The 23223-nt window shown below is 38.3% G+C and overlaps 1 protein-coding gene across 2 annotated transcripts in view; it reads right to left on the reverse strand.

The window, feature by feature from the left end:
• LOC149805903 (17-beta-hydroxysteroid dehydrogenase type 6-like) overlaps positions 1–23223 on the reverse strand; it is an 87394-nt gene that overhangs the window by 54807 nt on the left and 9364 nt on the right. For both annotated transcript variants that reach the window (XM_089950665.1, XM_089950666.1), the window contains exon 2: positions 265–477. In XM_089950665.1, coding sequence (XP_089806791.1) covers positions 265–477 — 213 coding nt within the window. The remainder of the gene's footprint in view (positions 1–264; positions 478–23223) is intronic.

The following is a 23223-nucleotide window of genomic DNA, read 5'->3' on the forward strand; positions in this document are numbered from 1 at the left end:
TTTGAAGTATTTGATAGTATCTTACCTTTGCTGTCAATATATAAATCGTTGCTGAACATTCATTCAAATTATATAAAGATCAAATATACTTTAATTGTATGCTTGTTTTTGGTCTAAATTCGTGTCTTATTTTCGCATTTTGTACAATCTCGGTTAGACACATTTCCAGCTTAATTTACTAGAGCAATTCAAAGTAACAATTCAAAGTAAATAACATAATTATTAATGCATACAAAATTAAATATAAAAATGTACCCAACGGACCTTTATCCTTCAAATTTTCTTTGACGATCTTGACTGCGCCTCGAACTTGCCAGTCGTCAGTGACATCTAGAGGGACGATCATAAGTCGGTCTGAACATGACATTTTTAGCTTCTGGGCCCCCTCCCGGTCCGGTTGTAGACACCCCGCAAACACAGTATATCCCAGGGCGTCAAGTTTATGCGACAGCTGATTCCCAAATCCACTATCACAACCTGAAAAAGAAAACATTTTTGAAACGATCGGCGACTGAGACGAATGTTGAACCTTATTTCTGCAAAATAAATACGAGTTGGAAAGTAAAGTGTACAAGACCTTTATTCTGACTTTTACAAGCTCATGATTTTGAAATTCGATAGTCGAGGTAAAGTCAAGGTAAGTCTTGGCAAATACTGCACTTAGTCCTGAATCATTGTCTCCCCATGTCTACCAACAAGGTGTCATGCGTGTAAGGCACAACATAATTTTTTAATTAACATTTGCCGTTATTACTAGTTGTGCCGTAGAGACTTACTACTATTAGACGTCACGAAAGCATGTCAACAGGGGATGTATTTTTGAGTCCGAGATGTACGACATTTACAATTCCGAGGGTGGGTGCGTGTCATCCTTTGATTGATTTCTTTGTTTATCTTTACTTTCACATCAAACAAACATGCGTCGTAAACACTTTGGGGTTTGTGTGAATGTTTTTTTGTGTACAATATTTATGTATGTGTTTGTATAAATGCGTGTGTGTGTGTGTGTGTGTGTGTGTGTAAGGGAACATATGTACAGATCAGGATGGAAAATAATTTTAAGGAAATGCCCCATACACCCGGTCCAGTGGTGATGTGGGGGAACATGTAAAATACTGACAACTATGTCACTAAAAAAAAAAAAACATTTTCAAGATAACCACCATTTTGGCCGTATTGAAGTTTAGTCATTTTCATTGGGAACAGAAAAAAGGGGGAAACCAAAAAGTTTTGTAAAATGTAAAAAAATAATTTATTTTCCTCAAATACAAAGTGAAAATTTAAAAAGAATTTACAGTATTGTACAATAAATCCCAAATAGTCCTAAACGTTTTATCACAAGTCCATATGTATAAAGTTCCAAATTTTAAGTTTTGACTAAGCAGACATCATAAGAAGTCTTTTAGTAAGTTTTAAGCGCTGATATCACCATCCATTCAGGAGGAAAAGCGATAACAAGGGTTTTCAAGATGGTTTCCGTGGCGACCATATTTGACATTACTCAAACACCAATCATTTAGGACCAAAGAGAGATTATAATGTCTTTTCGTGAAATCGCCATGTTGATATGACCGTTTATTCAGGAGGACTTACGATAACAAGGCTTTTAAAATGTCTGCGTAGGCGTCAATATTGGCACCATTTTTCTTTAAGACCAGCTAAATAGCATATGAAGCCTTTCAGTAAAGCAAACATGCGGATATGAACGGACAGACGGAAGTCGGACGACGGACAACAAATCATCCCACTCTTTAGTCTATGGCCAGTAAGGGTAAAATATAAACCAAGAATGCCCCATTGTTCCAAAAAGTGTACCGTACTTACATAAAGTGCCCCATATTGCTATATATGCCCCTTTTGCGCTTCCCTTTGTAAGACATTCCTAACATGAACACTGTTCTATAATCATGGCGTTGAGAAACGTCTTGTATTTTACAGACAATGATTAAACTGCAAAACAGTTACTATTTTTCTAATTATACGGCAGGTGAATGCTCCAAGTCCATTCAACTTTTGTGCGATATACGGCATACCCATTTCTGTCCTACCTTGTGCTACCTAAAAAGACTAAAACTATTTTACAAAATTAAAGATTAGCTTTATGCAACGGAACGCATTAACATTTTCCATTACAGATAGTTCTTCAGGTTCCTTTGTATTCCTATCTTAAAAATTTCGTCAAGCGAACTAATCAATTACACAAACAAAATAAACGAACCAAATCAATTAAAACTACACATTCTTGTTCGTAACTAAAATCGGCATTAAAGAATTATCGGGTTTCTTCTGAGATAAACCAACATTTAAAATAGAACCATATTTGAAAGTGCTTACGTTGCAAGAAATATAACGAGCCCCCCCCCCCCCGCCCCAACAAACAAAAGCTATATGAAATGTAATTTTAAAAGTAATAAATTTTAAAAATGGGTTAAGCCGACATTATCCTTATCAAAACCATAGAAGTACTTTAATATTCGATCGAATGGAGCCTAAGAGTTATTACTTTCATATATTGCTGACACAATAAACCTGATAAGCCCTCGCCCATATTTATGTAGCTAACATGTCTCGAGTCAAACGTAAAACCACCATAATTGTTAACCAACTGTAGGCACTGGATTTACAGGGTTCAATAAAACTTCAAGAATTAGAACACTGATGTAAAACTAACAAGTTTATAGAAATTTGGAATAACGGATAACTTAATCGGTCTAGCCCACATCGATCAATTAAAATGTTATGTGATATTAGACAGGAATCAAATAACAATCAAGCATGCAAGCAAACAAAGGATCCAGCCTGATAGGTTGGAGTAAGATTAGTACATAATTTATACAACATAAATCTCTCTCTCTCTCTCTCTCTCTCTCTCTCTCTCTCTCTCTCTCAGAAATGGCGAGCACAAATCTATCTCGTGATTTAAACTATCGATATTCGATATCTCTTGCATGATCATTGAATGACTCCAGGGCGTCGAAGCGATTTCAAATGAGAGACGGTTTCATTCAAGGAGAGAGAGAGAGAGAGAACGTGTAAAGGAAAATAATTCTAAGAGTCAGTTCAGATATATTAACTGTTTTCTATATTTCCTCTTTTTGGAAAAAATTAAGTCGTATTCAAGAAATGAAATAATAGAGTGTGTGTGTGTGTGTGTGTGTGTGTGAACATGTACATAATAATAATTCTAAAAGTCAGTTCAGATATATTAACTGTTTTCTATATTTACTCTTTTTGGAAAATGAAGTCGTAATCAAGAAATGAAATATTAGTCTGTGTAGAGAAATTAGAGAGGTGGGATTGGTGGCAATGCAGAGTTGCAAAGATGACTGGAAGAGCTTGCAATCATTAATCCGGTGAAGAAGAAATATGAACTGGAGGTGGGTGGTGAACTGCATTCCTCTTTCTTCCCACGAAATGTCCAATTGTGTTCCGCAGTAATGCATGAATTTAAAATATTCTTGGGAGCTAAACAGCAACTTCTGCAGGACAGTTGAGAAAACTCAAGTAGAGTAGACGTAGCTGAACACAACTATACTGAAGTAAAATAAAATAATTGTGGCGAGGTAATGCTATTGAATTTGTCGTAAAAGTGAGTGATCCCTTTCACAAAAGGTCTTTTTTGGTGACTTTAAAGTCGACGTTAATACAGTCTTAACACGTACACCTCGTTTCAAGACCTGGACCATTGAAGCGGGTGATGTTAACATGATACCACTTGTTTTCAGGTATTGGTCTACGCCCTTATTAAGTCTTACAAAAACTCCTTTGAACCGCTTCTGTTTAAATCTATACACTGCTAACAGCAGAGCATCGTTTCTGTTCTGAAACCAAGCCCTGGCAATCTCGACGGTTCGACAAAGTATAAAGCGAAAGGCAGCTGAAAGCGAAGAACCAAAGAATAAAGACAGTTCTGCCCGAGAGAAAACTAAATGGAGAGAAATGTATTAAGATTGAATTCAGAATGCGTTAGAACTGTATGAACAACATGTTAATCTACATTTTAAGTTTTACAAAATTTGATAAATCATAAATCTGATTAAAAGTGTGATCTTCGATAAAATGGACAGGTATATCTCGATTTTAGTCAGGTTGGATACATATTGGTTAGTTAAAAACTTGCTATATGGTCTCGCTGGGTTACCTTCTTTGCTCATGCGAGGAAGCATCATTTAATCCTGCAAAAAGTTAGGAACTCGTTTGCAGGTCAGAACAGACAACTGCAAAAATGTATTTCCGTATGCATACAAAATAAAGTTAAACAAAGTACGACACACCCCTATTCCGGGCCACTTCTTTGCTGCATAGTTGGGTTTGCCTTTGATAGTTCTTGAGGGACCTTGCTTGCAGTACGAACACGACAAGTAGCTTCAGTTACGATGGATGCCATATTTACTAATCTTACTGGCTAATTCAAGTTTCTTTATTCGGGAATAATTTTTGTTCATCTTGTATAACAGTCTGAAGCCTATATGTCTTACCGACAAGTCAGCATGTAGCTACTGATTCGCAACGTAGCTTTTATCTCCACACCCCTCCCAATTTTTATGTGTTAGTACCACGACATGCCCTATAGTATCTCATATGTTATGATCACATTATCAGTTAAAGAAGCACAGCTTCTTATATTTCTTATACACCAATTGAAGGCAACAGTGCAACGCATCTACAACGAAACCAGACAATCGTTCGGAACCTTTCCAGCTTTTCTTCAGTGACCGAAAAGCTCATCTGTTCTCAGAGAAGCTCAAGGTGATCTGTATTACAAGACCATATTCTTACGCTGATATTTCCCGTTTAAAACAAATGGATTAGAATTGTAGGAAAACTTGTGAAGTTCATATTGTGGCGCAATCCGATAGTACTGTCCCATTTTTCTTCGGCACCTTGCGCACTTTCTCGTTGGAAATTGGTTTGCAGCACCTCCTTGCACAAGTTTAAGTTTTCGTTAAATTTGACGGTGCTTACGTCCCCACTTAACCATTTCGTGTACCTAGAAGTCACGACCCAATTATGTATAACGAAATAAATGAATCGAAGCTAAAAAAAAAATGTTCATTGAAGAAAACATTCTTGGAATCATAGTTATCTTCTCGAAGCTAGACTGACGCCTCGTTTCACATCGGGTGCAAAAATAAGCATTTAAAGCTGTCTGATTTATAGACTTATTTACGTCTTTCGTTTCGCTTCGTGTGTGAAATGGGTTAACATAACTACCCTACACAATGTGCAGTAGATATAGGTAACATCAGTAATTTGATGCTTGTCCAAACCGTCATTCAACCTGTATTATTTAAATAATGTCATGACAAATCAAAGCGCTATCTGTAAAAAGATGACTCAAGCACCGTATTTATAATTATTATAATCACGGCCAATCTGAGGTGGGCGTATATCATGCAAAGATGCTATGGTCCTAAACTAAGTAACAGAAAAGAGCTAAAACCCAGCATGGTTTGTAAAATTCAACAAATAATTTATTTCCCTAGAGTGCAAAGTGAAAATCTAAAATGAACTTACAGTATTGTGAAACGAATCCCAAATAGCCCTAAAAGTTGTATCACAAGTCCATATGTATAAAGTTCCAACTGAAATCCAGTGGTATTCTAAATAAGTTCCAATATTCAATGTGCTGATACGCCTGTTATCTCGAACTTGATAATGTGCCAATGGCCTGGAGTGTGATGATGTAAAATTCTAAAAAAATAATTAATTATCCTAGAGTACAAAGTGAAAATTTAAAATGAACTTACAGTATTGTGAAACGAATCCCAAATAGTCCTAAAAGTTGTATCACATGTCCATACGTATAAAGTTCCAACTGAAATCCAGTGGTATTCTAGATAAGTTTCAATATTGAATGGGCTGATGCGCCTGTTATCTCGAACTTGATAATGTGCCAATGGCCTGGAGTGTGATGATGTACTAACAATATTTTTGATGTATCACGATAATACAGTCCAAAAATGTCCTTGTCTGAATTGACTATTATTTCATATTCATTTTTCTGTCAAAGAATATTGTTGATTATCACTTTGTATTTCCAGTGAATAATAGTTTGAATAAATAATTTCACGAAAATGAAAAACTGAACACAACAATAAGACTGATTCTACTTCAAGGTGTTAAGGTAATAATGAGTAATATTTAGAAAAAAAAACAAGATTAAAAAACCTTCTACGTAACTAATGTCGCGATTACCATTTTCTGGAAATACTCTGTCGTTTAATGGAAATTTCCATTCTCGAACTTTCTATTGTCAGGATCAAGACTATCTTTTAACTCAAATTCGGGTGAATATGTTTAGATTAATAATGATCGGAGAAAAAGAGAAAAGTTTACACATCATTTTTTAAACTTCTTGTTCAGTCCTACGTAACATACATCGAAACTACGCCAAGTTGCCACTCCAAAGCATTCCGACTAATCAAAGTGTTACTAATGTCTTTTTAATTACATGGTAGTAATAGCTGTTGCAGTAGAAATATATTGCATTTTCGTTTCTTTAGTGCTTTATACGTGGATCCCTCTATATTAATTGACAGGCCTTTGAGAAGTACCCCCCCCCCACCACATGTGGCCAAATTTAGTAAAGGATCTGATTATCTTTCTGTATCCCCTTTAGGTCTGTGGTGTTATACTTTTATTAAAAGAATTTAGAGACAAAAAAGTTGTTTAGATATTTGTTTTAGAATATGGGGTTGATCTTTTCTTAGGAATTTTGTTGGTACTTGCCATACTTCCCGGGCTGGTTCACCGACGTTCCCGATATCTAAAAGGAAGAGATTATGTGTATGGGTGTGTGTAGGTATGTATTCCCCTCCTTAGACACTTGTCTAAGGCTGGTTTCTTTCTCTTCATCCCGTTGCAATATTTTGCCAGAAGATTTCCCTATTACACTGTGTTTGCTATGTGTATTATGCTATATTGAATGTTCGTGCATGTGTTTGTGTTAGAGCTTTCTTTAGTGCGAAGAAATTTCCTGCGAATAAAATGTATAATTTTCCTTCTGCAAGTTACTACGATGGCATGCATCACAGATATGTTTTTGTTTCTCAGAAACAGCCAAAGTAGTTCGAGTGTAACTTCTATATTAGCTAACAGCTATAGACCCTGATTTATATGTGCAGTGTGTGACGGTAGACTTGGATCTTTGCCCTTGGCAACAATATATGATATAATTGATGAGGGTACTTGCAGGAATGTTAACATAAATTTTCTCAAATAAAGTCGGTAAACAACTTGTGTTCGGAGATCTCTAACAACTTTAGATTAATCACTATACGTAGAAGTATTTTAGTGGAATTTAATTAAAACTGGTTCGTAAAAGCAGCTTCGCCTCAATCGCTACCATGATGGTGGACGTTAGTATATATATTTTTGGGATAGATGTAAGAAGCCAAGGAACCAATACCAAAATACGTAGTGACAAGATCTATGCCTTTCTTATATTGCATCACAATATGTTGATCTATGACCTGAACAATTAGCCTACGATACATAACGTCAAAATACAACTTCATGAAGGTCTTTGAAATACTGGACAGAAACAGTGTTAATCGCACTACAAGAGACGATTCTGACGAAAATCAGAACCACTTATGGGACAATGTACCCGTTCCTAGATTTGTTTAAAAATAGGGTCAGAATGGAGCACTCCTGAATTTGTGACTCATATTCATAGATAAGGTAAGATTATGACGTTATTAGTGATTGATTAAATTTGTGTTGCCACCGTAATAAGGAATCCGCAGAGGAAGATTATTACTGTATTTATTCTTGACGAACGCACGGGAACACAGCTCATTTTCTCTCTTCCTTTTTTATTTTTTGCACTCAATCAACGTCAAGACTTTAGGACATTTTTCTCATTAGCTGATGAGAACCCGATTTACACTTGATTCCAACTGAAGCTCAAGTTTGTATATTTAAATTACAATAACAATAAAGTTAATACAGAGATGGATGTGTAAGTCCAAAATATTGTCTTACCAAAGTTAAAAAACAAGCCATCATAAAAAGTCAGCCGCAACTAAGTTTTTGTTTTAATCCTGTCCGATTTACTGGACATCTGTTACTCAGTTTATGGATATGTAATATTCACATGGAATAACAGCTGACACTTATCTCACAGCCCTATAAAACGAATAAGCTGCTCTGACTTGCACAGAAAGATGGAGAGAAAAAAGAACCTTCGATTTAATCTCACCTACCCGTTCATGCCATAACTCATTACAGTCCATAATTTGTTAACTGTTTATCCTGGTGCATTGTTTTTATTATAGCACATAAGGAAATTGATTTTGATATTTCAAGTTTGCATATTTATTAACATATAAATTCATGACCGCTAATGACGAGCATCGTTCCCTAGGTATTCCATCTGACCAGTGAAGAGTGCCTATAGGCTATTTCCGTTTTATTCACGTGTTTCAAGTGGCGTGTATAAATGCAGTTAGCTTGATTTTGCAATGCCAGTGAAAAACGTAACAAAACATCGCAGTAAGAACGTATTTACTCTGCACCCCTGCCACACGAGGCTCGGTCCTAGATTCATGCAGGTGAAGTTGCATGTCATGATATATCCATTCATGGTTACATTGGTTATGGGTTTCCTCTGATTTCTTAAGTTTCTTCAACATAAAGACCACAATATGCCAACACCTGTACCACCGAGTTAAACGTTTTACAGACAAGTCAAACACTTTTCTTAACCCCACCTCAATGAAGTCCGCACCCATTCCCAACCCAATCTTTTCCAGGACTCGACTCATAGCTCTGCCCTTAGGTGCTATACCCAAATTCTTAATAAAATAAACGAATAACAGAAAGAAATGAAGACAATTGTTCACAAATATAAATTTCCATGGACGGATCAATAAATCTAGTTGAAAAGTGGTGCGAGAAGTCTGTGGCACGGAATCCCCTGGGTTCCAGGAGCTCATGGATTTTAAGCATTTCTGGGTCATAAATGTAACCACCGAAAGAAAAATGCACTGTAGAAAACGTTCCGTTGCTATTGTTCCCTCCGCTCCACCTCCAAGCACGTAGAATTTAAAGGATCACACATTATCGACGCAGTTTTGTTCTAAAAGAAAAGCTGACCGCAAAAGTAAGTAAAAACTACATCCCTTGTTTTTTATCAACTGATCATGTGACAATGCATATTGTCTCGTTTGTATAAAAAGTCTAACCTTCTAATTCTGACCCAGGAATAGGAAGTGTGTGTGAGAGAGAGAGAGAGAGAGAGAGAGAGAGAGAGAGAGGGAGAGAGAGATTTAACATAGCTTTAAAAAAAATTCAGTCATATCGCTACAGTATGGCAATTAATAGTCATGTCTAGCACTGGGGCATCATGCAACAGACATGCAGTATTATGTCCCACCCAGACACATTATCCTGACACCAGGCCGACCAGTCTTAACACTAACCTTTAATGCTGAGTGCCAAGCGAGGCAGCTGCTAGTACTTAATGGGACGATAGCACGTGTCGCACAAGGCATTGTCTAAGCTTCACGATGACCCATCCCAAGTACGAATACAAAACCCATCAAGCAGTTTGGATAATATGCCGTAGAACTCTCTTATAAGACGAGTATAATTGCTAACTGTAGAGACCCAGATCTGCCGTCTCATAATACACAGGCAGATCTGGGTATGTGCACTTTGGTAGGGGCAATCAGTAGAACAAACCTCAAATACCCTGATCTGCATGCTACGGCAGATTGGGATCTTGTTGCTTGCAGTTTGACTTGACTTATAAGCAAGTATAGACCAAAAGTGAATGAAAGGCCTTGAACCAAAATATTAACGCAAATATTCTTCGAATGTGACCTGGACCACAAGGTCAAATAGGCATGGTACCAAAGGAATTTGTCATAGCTTCATCATGATTGTTCTCAAAGTATAAAAAACCAAGATATATAAGCAAATGGGGAAAAAAAAACGAAAGCCTTAATACAACTTTTCTATAGCTGACCTTGACCCCAAGAAAAATGGGGCAAACATGTAATAGAATAATGTTCAAGCACCATAACGAGCTACACCAAGAATGATGAGAATTTCTCATATTTAGAAATTGGAAGCAAATTAATAAATGTAAATCAAAGCCGTTGACAGTTAACGAAGCCGCCAATGGTGTCGAAAAAAGACTATTTCTCGCCCAAGCGACAGAGAAATCTACAGGTAGGTTCTTCTATCAACGACAGTCAGTTTAACCCATGACAATATACAGATCTGGTTCTCTCAGAACAACAGTAACACTTTAAATCGAGAAGTTACCTAGGTTTTTATTCAAGCGTATCAATTTCTCAAGCTATTTATGACTTACATTTCATGCACTAAATACTGTCATTAACTTCTCTCTCTCTCTCTCAACCTTAACAGCAAATGTAAGAAAACGAGTGAAATTACTTCTCGTCAAATTAGTTAAGAGGGTTGTCCTGATAGTAACGATTTGTGAACATTTAATTTTAAGCCATTAAAAATGTGTGTTAATCCCAAAAGTTTACATTCCACTACCAATCCTCTCTTTTCGCACAGATTGGGTGTTAAAAGAGTTATCGCCTGATTCTCTCTCTCTCTCTCTCTCCATGAATGAAACCGTCCTTCTTTTGAAATCGTTTTGACGCCTGGAGTCATTCTAAGATATGATCATGCAAGAGATGCCGAATATCCATAGTTTGAATCATAACACAGATTTGTGCTCGCCATACGGATGTACGGAGGATTTTGCCTTCTGGAGAGAGAGAGAGAGAGCTTGTAAATGAATATAGTTCTAAGAGTCAGTTCAAATATATTAACCGTTTTCTATATTTCCTCTTTTTGGAAAAACGAAGTCGTAATCAAGAAAGGAAATAATAGTTTGTGTAGAGAAATTAGAGTGGTGGGATTGGTGGCAATCAAGAGTTGCACATATGACTGGAAGAGCTTGCAATCATGAATCCGGTGAAGAAGAAATAGGAACTGGGGGTGGGTGGTGAACTGTATTCCTCTGTCTTCCCACGAAATGTCCAATTGTGTTCTGCAGTAATGCATGAATTTAAAATATTCTTAGGAGCTAAACAGCAACTTCTGCAGGACAGTTGAGAAAACTCAAGTAGAGTAGACGTAACTTAACACAACTATACTGAAGTAAAATAAAATAATTGTGGCGAGGTAATGCTATTGAATTTGTCGTAAAAGTGAGTGATCCCTTTAACGAAAGGTCTTTTTTTGTTTAAAGTTTGGTGTTTCATTCTACACTGGTTGACTTTAAAGTCGACGTTAATATAGTCATAACATGTACACCTCGTTTCAAGACCTGGACCATTGAAGCGGGTGATGTTAACATAGTATCACGTGTATTCAGGTATTGGTCTACGCCATTAATAAGTCTTACAAAACTCCTTTGAACCGCTTCTGTTTAAATCTATACACTGCTAACAGCAGAGCATCTTTTCTCTCCTGAAACCATGTCCTGGCAATCTCTACGGCTCGACAAAGCATAAAGCGAAAGGCAGCTGAATACGAAGAACCAAAGAATAAAGACAGTTCTGCCCGAGAGAGAACCAAATGGACATATATGTGTTAAGATTGTGTTCAGAATGCGTTAAAACTGTTTGAACATGTTAATCTACATTCTACTATTTACAAAATTTGATAAATCATAATTCTAATTAATAAGGTGATCTTCAATAAAATGGATAGGTATATCTCGATTTTAGTCAGGCTGCTTCAGTTAAGTAGCTACACTGAAGAACGTAGCTTCAGTTACGATGGATGGTTAGTTAAAAACTTGCTATATGCTCTCCCTAGGTTATCTCCTTTGCTCATGCGAGGAAGCATAATTTTATCCTACAAAATGTTAGGATCTCGTTTGCAGGTCAGAACAGACAATTGCAAAAATGTACTTCCGTATGCTTACAAAATAAAGTTAAACAAAGTACGACACACCCCTAATCCGGGCCACATCTTTGCTGCGTAGTTGGGGTTGCCTCTGATAGTTCTTGAGGGACCTTGCTTAGCCTGGCATAACGATCTGCAGAACGAACACGACAAGTAGCTTCAGTAACGATGGATGCCATTTCTACTAATCTGACTGGCTAATTCAAATTAATTTATTCGGAAATAATTTCTTTTGTGTTGCTATTCAAAGAGCGGCATTCATCTTGTATAACTGTCCGAAGCGTATATGCCTTACCGACATGTCAGCATGTAGCTACGGATTCGCAACGTATCTTTTATCTCCCCACCCCTCCCAATTTTTATGTTAGTACCACGACATGCCCTATAGTATCTCATATCTTATGATCACTATCAGTTAAAGAAGTATATTTGTTACATTTCTTATACACTGATTGAAAGCAACAGTGCAACGCAGCTACAATGAAACCAGACCATCGTTCGGAACCTTTCCAGCTTTTCTTCAATGCCCTAAAAGCTCTTCTGTTCTCAGAGAATCTCAAGGTGTTCTGAATAACAAAACCATATTCTTACGTTGACACTTCCCTTTTAAAAGAAATGGATTAGCATTGTAGGAAAACTTGTGAAAGTTCATATTGTGGCGCAATCCGATAGTAGTTCCATTTTTCTTCGGCACCTTGCGTACTTTCTCGTTGGGGATTGGCTTGCAGCACCTCTTTGCACAATATTTAAGTTTTCATTAAACTTGACGGTGCTTACGTCCCAACTAAACCATTTCGTGTACATAGAAGCCATGACCCAATTACGTCTAACGAAATAAATGACTCGGAGCTAATAAAATAGCTAAGAGAAGAAAAAAAGTCTTGGAATCATAGTTGTCTTCTCAAAGCTAGATTGACGTCTCGTTTCACATCGGGTGCAAAAATAAGTATCTAAGGCTGTCTGACTTATAGACTTATTTACGTTTTTCGTTTCGCTTCGTGTGTGAAATGGGTTAACATAACTACCCTACAAAATGTGCAGTAGATATAGGTAACATCAGTAATTTGACGCTAGTCCAAACCGTCATCAATCATATATTAATTAAATAATGTGACATGACAAAGAAAAGCGCTATCTGTAAAAGGATGACTCAAACACCGTATTTACAATTATTATAATCACGGCCAATCTGAGATGAACGTATATCCTGCAACGATTCTATGGTCTTAAACTAAGAAACAGAAAATAGCTAAAACTAACGTGGTTTGTAAAATTCAACAAATAATTTATTTCCATAGAGTGCAGAGTGAAAATTTAAAATGAACTTACAGCATTGTGAAATAAATCCCAAATAGTCCTAAAAGTTGTATTACAAGTCCATATGTATAAAGTGTCACCTGAAATCCAGTGGAATTCTAAAAAAGTTCCAATATTGAATGTGTTGATGCACCTGTTATCTCGAACTTGATAATGTGCCAATGGCCTGGAGTGTGATGATGTACTAACAATAGTTTTAATGTATCACAATAACCTAGTCCAAAATGTCCTTGTCTGAATTCACTATAATATCAAATTCATCTTTCTGTCAAAGAATATTGTTGATTATTACTTTCTATTCCCAGTGAATAATAGTCTGAATAAATAATTTCACGAAAAAGAAAAACTGAACACAACACTAAGACTGATTCTACTTCAAGGTGTTAAGGTAATAATGAGTAATATTTAGAAAAAAAAACAAGATTAAAAACCCCTCTACTTGAATCGTGTCGCGATTACCATTTTTTGGAAATACTCTGTCGTTTAATGGAAACTTCCATTCTCGAACTTTCTATTGTCAGGATCAAGACTATCTTTTAACTCAAATTCGGGCAAATATGTTTAGATTAATAATGATCTGAGAAATAAAGAAAAGTTTACACATCATTTTTTAAACTTCTTGTTCAGTCTTACGTAACATACATCGAAACTACGTCAAGTTGCCACTCCAAAGCATTCCGACTAATCAAAGTGTTACGAATGTCTTTTTAATTACGTGGTAGTAATAGCTGTTGCAGTAGAAATATAATGCATTTTCGTTTCTTTAGTGCTTTATAAGTGGATCCCTCTACATTAGCTGGCACTCCTTTGAGAAGTACCCCCCCCCCCACATGTGGCCAAATTTATTAAAGGAGTTTATATCTTTCTGTATCCCCTTTAGGTCTGCGGTGTTATAATTTTATTAAAAGACTTTAGAGAGAAAAAATTTGTTTAGATATTTGTTTTAGAATATGGGGTTGCTCTTTTCTTAGAAATTTTGTTGGTACTTGCCATACTTCCCGGGCTGGTTCCCCGATGTTCCCGATATCTAAAAGGAAGAGATAATGTATGTGGGTGTGTATTCCTTAGACACTTGTCTAAGGCTGGTTTCCTTCTCCATCGTCCAGTTGTAATTTTTTGCCAGAAGATTTCCCTATAACCATGTGTTTGCTATGTGTATTATGCTATATTGAATGTTCGTGCATGTGTTTGTGTTAGAGCTTTCTTTAGTGCGAAGAAATTTCCTGCGAACAAAATGTATAATTTTCCTTCCGCAAGTTACTACGCTGGCATGCATCACATATTTGTTTCTGTTTCTCAGAAATAGCCAAAGTAGTTCGAATGTAACTTCAACAGCTACAGACCCTGATTTATCTGTTCAGTGTGTGCCGGTAGATTTGGATCTTTGCCCTTGGCAACAATATATGATATAATTGATGAGGGTACTTGCAGGAATGTTAACATAAATTTTATCAAATAAAGTCGGTAAACAACTTGTGTTCGGAGATCTCTAACAACTTTAGATTAATCACTATACGTAGAAGTATTTTAGTGGAATTTAATTAAAACTGGTTCCTAAAGCAGCTTCGCCTCAATCGCTACCATGATGGTGGACGTTAGTATATATATTTTTGGGATAGATGTAAGAAGCCAAGGAACCAATACCAAAATACGTAGTGACAAGATCTATGCCTTTCTTATATTGCATCACAATATGTAGATCTATGACCTGAACAATTAGCCTACGATACATAACGTCAAAATATAACTTCATGAAGGTCTTTGAAATATTGGACAGAAACAGCGTTAATCGCACTACAAGAGACGATTTTGACGAAAATCAGAAAAACTTACGGGACAATGTACCCGTTTCTTAAAAAAAAATTAAAAAGGGCAGAACGGAGCACTCCTGTATTTGTGCCTTAAATTCATGGATAAGTTCAGATTATGACGTTATTAGTGATTGATTAAATTTGTGTTGCCACCGTAATAAGGAATCCGCAGAGGAAGATTATTATTGTATTTATTCTTGACGAACGAAAGGGAACACAGCTCATTTTCTCTCTTCCTTTTTTATTTTTTGCACTCAATCAACGTCAAGATATTAGGATAGAATTGTCATTAGCTGATGAGAACCCGATTTACACTTGTTTCCAACTGAAGCTCAAGTTTATAGATTTAAATTACAATAACAATAAAGTTCATACAGAGATGGATGTGTAAATCCAAAATACCGTCTTATCAAAGTTAAAAAAGAAGCCATCATAAAAAAGTCAGCCGCAACTAAGTTTTTGTTTTAATCTTGTCCGATTTACTGGACAGCTGTTGCTCGGTTTATGGATATGTAATATTCACATGGAATACAAGTTTACATTTATCTCTCAGCCGAATAAACGGAATAAATTGTACCACCGAGTTTAACGTTTTACAGACATTAAGTCCAACACGTTTCTTAACCCAGCCTCAATGAAGCCCCCACCCATTCCCAACCCATTATTTTCCAGTATTCTACTCACGGCTCTGCCGTCAGGTGCTACACCCAAATTCGTAATAAATAAATGAATAACAGAAAGACACCAAGACAGTTTTTCATAAATATAAATTTCTATGGACAGATCCATAAAGCTAGTTAAGGAGGAGTGGTGCGAGAAGTCTGTAGCTAGAATTCCCTGGGTCCCAGAAGCTCCTGGATTTTAAGCATTTATGGATCATAATTATAGCCACTGAAGGGAAAATGTACGTAGGAAAAGTTTCGGTGTTTTGTGCTCTTTGTTCCCTCCGCTCCACCTCTAAACGCGTAGAATTTAAAGGATCACATTATCTATGCACTTTTCTTCTCAAAGAAAAGCTGACCGCAAAAGTAAGTAATAACTACATTCCTTGTTATTCATCAACTGATAATGCGACAATGCATATAGTCTCGTTTGTACAAAAACAGTCTAACTTTCTAATTCTGACACAGGAATAAGAACCGTGTGTGTGTGTGTGTGTGAGAGAGAGAGAGAGAGAGAGATTTTTAACATAGCTTTAAAAATTTTTTTACTCATATCGCTACAGTCTGGCAATTAACAATGATTTCTAACACTGGGGCACCATGCCGCAGACATGAAGTATTATGTCCCACCCAGTCATATTATCCTTACACCGGGCCGACCAGTCCTACCACTAACCTTTTAATGCTGAGCGCCAATCGAGGCAGCTGCTAGTGCCATTGTTTTAAGTCTTTGGTATCAGTCACGTTTGCTCAACTCCAGCTCGTAAGTCGAGTATAAACTAAGGTATTAGTACAATCCATGGCTGCTGTCTAAACATGCCGCAGGTTAGAGTTAATTTCATACATAAGGTTACCGTGACCAGAGAGAAGATCCGGCATCTTGAATCGGCATAGGTGTTTAAACGATAGTGTAGACTTCCCACTCTCTTCTCCTATGCCACACGCGCAGATGATGTGATCTCATTATTTCCTCTTCCCAGTTTTCAGTCTGGCGAACCACTGGTCTTTGTACTGGCGACAGAGGCTGTGGCTGTCATGCTTGTACCGTCTGCGGAGGCGTCCTCACCTCAGGCTTTACCTCACATTGAGGTCTTAGCATGAGGTGAGACAGGATTCCTCTCTTCTTTTCCTCCTATTCTTTCACCTTTGTCTCCTCCTCCTCCTTCTTCTCTATCCTAGGCTCTTTGGCTACGGCCTCCATAGCCAGCTCATCAAATAAAAGTCTGGCATACTCCAGGTACATTTGGAGTTCAAGCAATATGCTTATCCTGCTCATCTTCTTTAGCTGATGCTTCAACGATGGATACCAGAATAACGAGCATTTTCCTTTATATTTGTAAAGCACGGACGTGAAGGAAAACATCCCCGATACCAAAATGTACAAGACCCACGCCATTAACCCAAAAACATGGAATGCGCGGACCAAAAACAAACACTCACTCACTTTTTTATACTTACAATCACTAACTACAAAAACAATCACATACGTATTCATTTTTGACATGCTACGGAAACGAAGTGCTTATAGATACACTTATAACACAGTCAAACAAACGAAGTGCTTACAGACGCACTTCTATTTTGTAACTTACTATCATACCATTGGCAACTGAATTAGTATCTATTTCTAGAATATTGGGTAGCCCTGAAAAGGGAAGTTTTTTGTAGACGAGGAGTTATGGCAATCTTTTATCGTCTAAGATTGCGTCCCCGTCTGGTGACAGGCTTTCCCACAGGATAGGGTCTGCTTTTTCGGAAAGAGATGGAGAACTCTTTCGTGTCTACACGGCAGTCGATAAAACCTCTGATTCCTGCTGATGTTCTCTCTGCTCTCTTTGCTTCTGAAGTCTATACTTCTCCGTCCATTCTTCCTTTTATTTCTTGATTTCGTCTCTGAAGAGCTCTTCTATCAGGTCTTCGGTCACTTCCAACATTCTGACATTCTCTATCTCTTCAAGTTTGGGCATCATGCTTTGCCTGAGACGATGGAAATTCACGTAAGCTTCGTTCAGATAACGTTATGACGTGAAGCTAGACTTCCACTGTTGATGTTATTGGGTCATTGATGTACACTACGTTTCCTAGCTAAAGACAAAAGCTAAACATAATGGTCACAAAACCATCGATCTACTTTGTTATCGTTTCTAGAAGAGTGGCTGTCAAAAAAAGTCACTGAATGTTCTAAAGAATATCCAAGAGTACGTTGATGAAGAAAATACACACAATATTGTCCACAAACCATGGAATATTTGCCTTATAATGTCATATTATTGAATCGCGCCGTCTGGGCATTTCTTCTCATAAAGACGATTATGTCGTCTTCCAAAGGTGGCAATAAATACGAATCAAAATACTCCACACAACCTTCTTAAGGAAAGTAGACGGCTACCCAGTGGGTTCCTGGGAGATGACTGTCGTCCGTGTTGATGACATAATCTTGATGGCCTTGAGGTTTACGATGAGGCAGTTCATCTTTACACACAGACATAATTCCAAGAAGCAGTGTACGAACTGTGGTTCAAAAGGTAATAAAGTTCCCAAGTATTGATTTTTGTGTTGTTTTGTTTTTCTGGTTTTATTTCTTCACAGGTAATGATAAGTTATCGATTCAATCATGACTTGAAAATGTCTGACAAGTAACCGTTTCTTCGCTTCGTCTCTGCACCCTGAGCCAAGCCAGCTTCGGTGTGATAGATCTCTAGAGTCGTCAGTGGAGGAGACGAATGATCACGGAGGTCTTTATACCACTGATACAACACGGCTTCTTACGAGTTGAGACTCCAAGCTTCGTCCAGATACTCATCCAATTTTTCTTCTTGATTGAGCAACATACATTCATCGTGTTTAATTTGACTGAGATGATCGTCTTGATATCCATAGCAATCTTTCTTAATCATTTCTGTAACTTTTCTGCCAGGTGTTTGGCAAAACAGGAGACTAAATGTTGTTTTTGTCCTGGCCACTTGGACTTCATCACTATGTCCTTTTCGTCTTTGTTTTGGGGTTCTTCTTCCATGGTATCCTCCCATTTCATTTCCAAAGATTATTCACCATTCAATGAGAGACTACAGTCTTCCATTGCTTCTAATAATCTATAATTACTTCTCTCAATCTGTTGATTTCTATGGTATTATCAAACTCGGCATACAAGATGGCGTTTACTGTCTCTTACAGGTCTTTTGCAAACTGAAGTTCCACATGAATCTGGCCGGATCTAGTTCCGGCTTCGAACAGGTGCATCGTTTTTTGTCTCTATGAATTAATAATCAAAAGCGTCCAAGTCTCGGACGGTTCTTGTTTTCTTAGTCTTTCTAGCTTTATGAGTGTCCTCTGAAGGGGTGTTTTCGTCTTCGCCTCTTTCCGCCTTGTCTTTGCTGTCTGTCAGGGAAGCAGGGCAGTGTCCAGGGCATTTATAGGCGCTTCTCATCGGCCCAAAATGTCTTTGCCTGTTTGCAGCAAGACATTTTTGTATGCTCTCAAGAGTTCTTCTTTAGGGCTTGTTTGTCGATGATGACATTTTGGAGAAATTCTTTGCCCTGAGTCAACGCAATATCTTTCAAAGCGTGCAATCCTCGTGTCACCATCGGTTTCAAAACTGGGGCCACTGAACGAAAGGCTGATTTCAGCATATCTCCTAAACCACGTCCTCGCTGTCGAGCGAGTACACTGGCTACATGACTTATGAGTCGTTAGATAATCTTTTTGCGAAAATGGAGTTTCACCGTGACTTTTCCTTTGGTGAATGAAATATTTCGTCCCAGATCTACTTTTACAGCAATGTTGACAGTGATAATATACAACTTAGTGATGGGTAAATAGTGAGGATGTACAAATTCATGGTGAACGTGATAGGTGTTTCCACCTTCCTCGTGAGTGATCGTGGCAGAATCCGCTTGGTAAGGAGTGACACGCAGTAACGGTACGGGGGTGTGCCCGACTACGTTGTAATCCACCACATCGGAGTAAACAAAGATCAAACTGAGTCATTGGTTCAGTTCTACCGGGGAACGAAAATGTTTCACAAATTTCGAGTTGTCGTCAATGATTGGCAAATCTCTTATGTTCTTGATATCCTTGATCATCTTGAGATCCTCTCCCAAACTGTCATACAATTCATGGCAAAATCTAATACCTATACTTTTTCTTCACTTTCAAATTTCATTAGTAAGCGACGAGCCACTTTATGGTACTCATTACTGAAACCTTTGTTTAGTTTGGTCAAAACTTCGTCAAATGCTACACTGAATCTCCCAGCAATCGCGTCTACCAGATATTCACCGCTAAAATAATGTCCTGAGTTAATTTAAAAGTGATAGATGTACAATCTAGGATTACTGTCGGGTACTGGTCGACTCACAATCAATTTGTGATGTTTAGTGTTACTAATGGTTTGTTGCACTGCGTCGTCCAAAACTTCGACCTCAAAAGTGTTTTGAGTTTCAGTGATGTTTTTGATTTGTGTATGGTAAATGATTTCTATCAAAATCACTTACCAATGGGTTTCGTGATCCAATTGGATGGCCTGAGGTAATTTGGCCGTGTAACAACACAAATTATTGTGGGGGAAACACCTCCATGGAACTGTCACTGGGTAGCGTCAAGTAAAACTGGTTGTTGTTATTCATAATTCTAGAGTTATGTTGCTGTCCAAGGGGTCACTGAAAGTCACAAGATTGTCTAAAAGAGGATTATTTTTGTGGTTGTTGTTGTTGGAGTGGTGACTGACGTTGGCCGGAAGGCCTCCTTTGTTCCCGTTCGAAGAGTATTTCAGGGAAAGATTCGGAAGAAGGTAACAGATGGAACTGCTCAGTAAAATAGTCCCCAATTGTTTGTCTGCTTGTTGCAAACTCAAACTGGCAATGAGTGTACCGATGACACAATACACCACAAAGATTTCTCAGCAAAAGTCGATTTGCGTTTTTGGCACACGTTCTCCACACCGCGCCAACAAGGGTTGCTTTTGTATATCTTGCAAAGAAGAACTGGGTGAAGCAGTGGTCACTGCAGTGGTAGCGGTAGCTGACGCTGTGTGGAAGGGCATGATGATCACTTATTGTTATAGTCGATGACTTTCGTAGCGTCGATCAAAGAATCAAAACTGGGAGGATATCCTTTCCAACGTTGTTGTTGTTGTCGTGGGGTTTAACGCCATTATCCAGCACAAGATATGTTATACATAGCGGCCAGTATTAATGGTGGAGGAAGAACCCGGGAAAACCCCAGAAAGAACCACCGACCCACGAGAAGCTACTGGCAAGCTTTCTCACATACCCACATTGGCTGAATCCGAGACTCGAACTGGTGTAGACAGAGGTGAGATGGCAGTGATCCGTAACGAAGAGCGCTGTAGACCACTCGGCCACTCGGGGCCCCCCTTAACAACGTACTTTGACTTCTTTGAAACTTCGTTTTCCCTCTTTACGGGTTCTTCGTTCGAGAATGCTTTCGATGACGTACACTTCGTCTTCTTTTCTGGTTACGCATTGTAACTCGGGTAAGTAAAACGTTCCTTTTAACACTAATACGTTCATGTCTTCCAACTTATAGACGAATGGATGACGGCCACGCACTCATCCAGTGACACGAAACAATTCGGTGGTCCAGTTGAGTAAGTAACCTTTGTCGAAAGTGCGCTTGGTTTTGCCAATGCGCACCCAATTTCCTACTCCCAAAACATCTCTTATCCTGGGGACAGCCACCGTCAGAGACGTACCAAACAGGCGCTCGAAAACGGCCATTTCGTTGTCGGGATTCACTTCTTGGGGGGGGACGTCCGATGCTTTGATGTTAAGATTGGTTGTACGCTGGGACCAAGTGCAGTAAAATGTCGATGTACTTGAGATTGTGGTGATGCGTAAATTATTTCCACATGCGTTCTTTCAAAGTGCGTTGACCCTCTAACTCTTCTTCTGGAATTCGTTACATTAAGTCTACCTTGTAGTAAAAAGAACGAGTCACAACAAACCGATCCTTTATGCCCAACTTCAGTTTAACAATGTCTGACCACTGGAACACTTTCATCAGAATCAGCCCTCTTATAGCATTCAGGTACCAGTGGTTTTAACATCGGTGACGTAATGGATGCAATTGCTTTTTTTTAGTTTCACTTGTATTTTGACCAGCTCTCGTTAAATACGTTCTCTCAATTCCACATGCAAACCAAGAATGTTCTCTTGTAAAGTATCCATGATTCATGTCAGTTAGTATTATTTTATTCAAAATCTTCTCCTAGAGCAAACGTAATGGATATAGTGAGTCACTTCTGACCACTGCCATTCTGGGTAACAGTCAAGAATGTCAATACAATCTTCTAATGTAAACAGTCGAAAGTGGAATAATCGCATGAACGCAGACTTGACCCAGAGAAACCTTACGTATTTGTTGGCTTTTTTCACTTTCCTCTTGTGAATTTATACAAAAGTTCTACAGTCACCAATTGAGATTTTGCTCTGGCATCTCCCTGCCAAACTTCCTTGTAGATCTTCTCTTGCAATTCCTTTGGTAATCCTTGAATATTACTTTGAAATGGGGTTTAAATACTTGTCTAGGTGTTTTCCAACGTTTGCCTCCTAGCCTAGCTGGTTTCTTAAACGACATGGTATGCAACTTCAATGACTAGGTCCCACTAAAGGTAGGTAGTGACAATCCGAAGACCATCGAGCATGTTGCAGGTAAGCCGAACCTTTCTGCTCCCACTGGTGAAGAGACACACCGCAAATGAAGCACTTGGCTTTATCCCAAGTAAAAAAAATCCGGCTCTGGCTAAATTCTTAAGGGGTAGAACCTCCCAGACATTTAAGCCCTTTTCCATGGAAGGTTTGGAATCGACTTTCAAAGGAGTAGTATTCAGGCAAACGCACAGGGAACGAATATGCGTAACTCATAGCTTCATTTCGGAGAGGGTACGGTGAAATCTGTAGGAGGTTGCTCAGTTTTGGATGACATCCGTTGGGTGGTAGCTAAATGGTTTCACTAGGAGAATGACATTGACCATGAAAACCAGTAACGAGAGGTGTGCTTTCGCATCCGTTAGTTTTGACACTCACAGCATCACTTTCCATTGTAAGTATGGTAGTAGTGGTAGTAATAGTGGTCACAGCAAAGTTTCCATGACGTGGAACTGCATCGCTGAGGTCACAACGTACAGCATCGCGTTCATCGCAAGGGACACCATCGCACTCGACTGGAGAATCCCCAAACTTGAATGATATCTGTGTAAAAGGCCTCATCTTTCTTGCTTGGTCTTGGTAGTTACAATGAACTATTGGTCTTGGACGTTTTACCTTTTTATATGCTGACCAAGATTGACGTGACCATACTGAAAAGTGGAGTGGTTGGGAAGTCGCACTCGCTTCTGGTACACGACTTGGTACAGTTTTTCCGAGAGTCGACTGACAATTTGGTTAGTGGGTAAACGTACAATCTTGTGCGGTTCGTAAGTGGTCACTTTAAAGATTTCAGCCTGTCCAGACTGCAAGGCTTCTTTCAATACGCTAAAGTTCATCACCTGGATATTGCGATAATTCAGAGTCAATCCTTTCACTTTAAAC

This window comes from Sinohyriopsis cumingii, chromosome 2 (genome assembly GCF_028554795.1).
Source record: "Sinohyriopsis cumingii isolate HCF-2022 chromosome 2, ASM2855479v2, whole genome shotgun sequence".
NCBI classification, from domain to species: Eukaryota; Metazoa; Mollusca; class Bivalvia; order Unionida; family Unionidae; genus Sinohyriopsis; species Sinohyriopsis cumingii.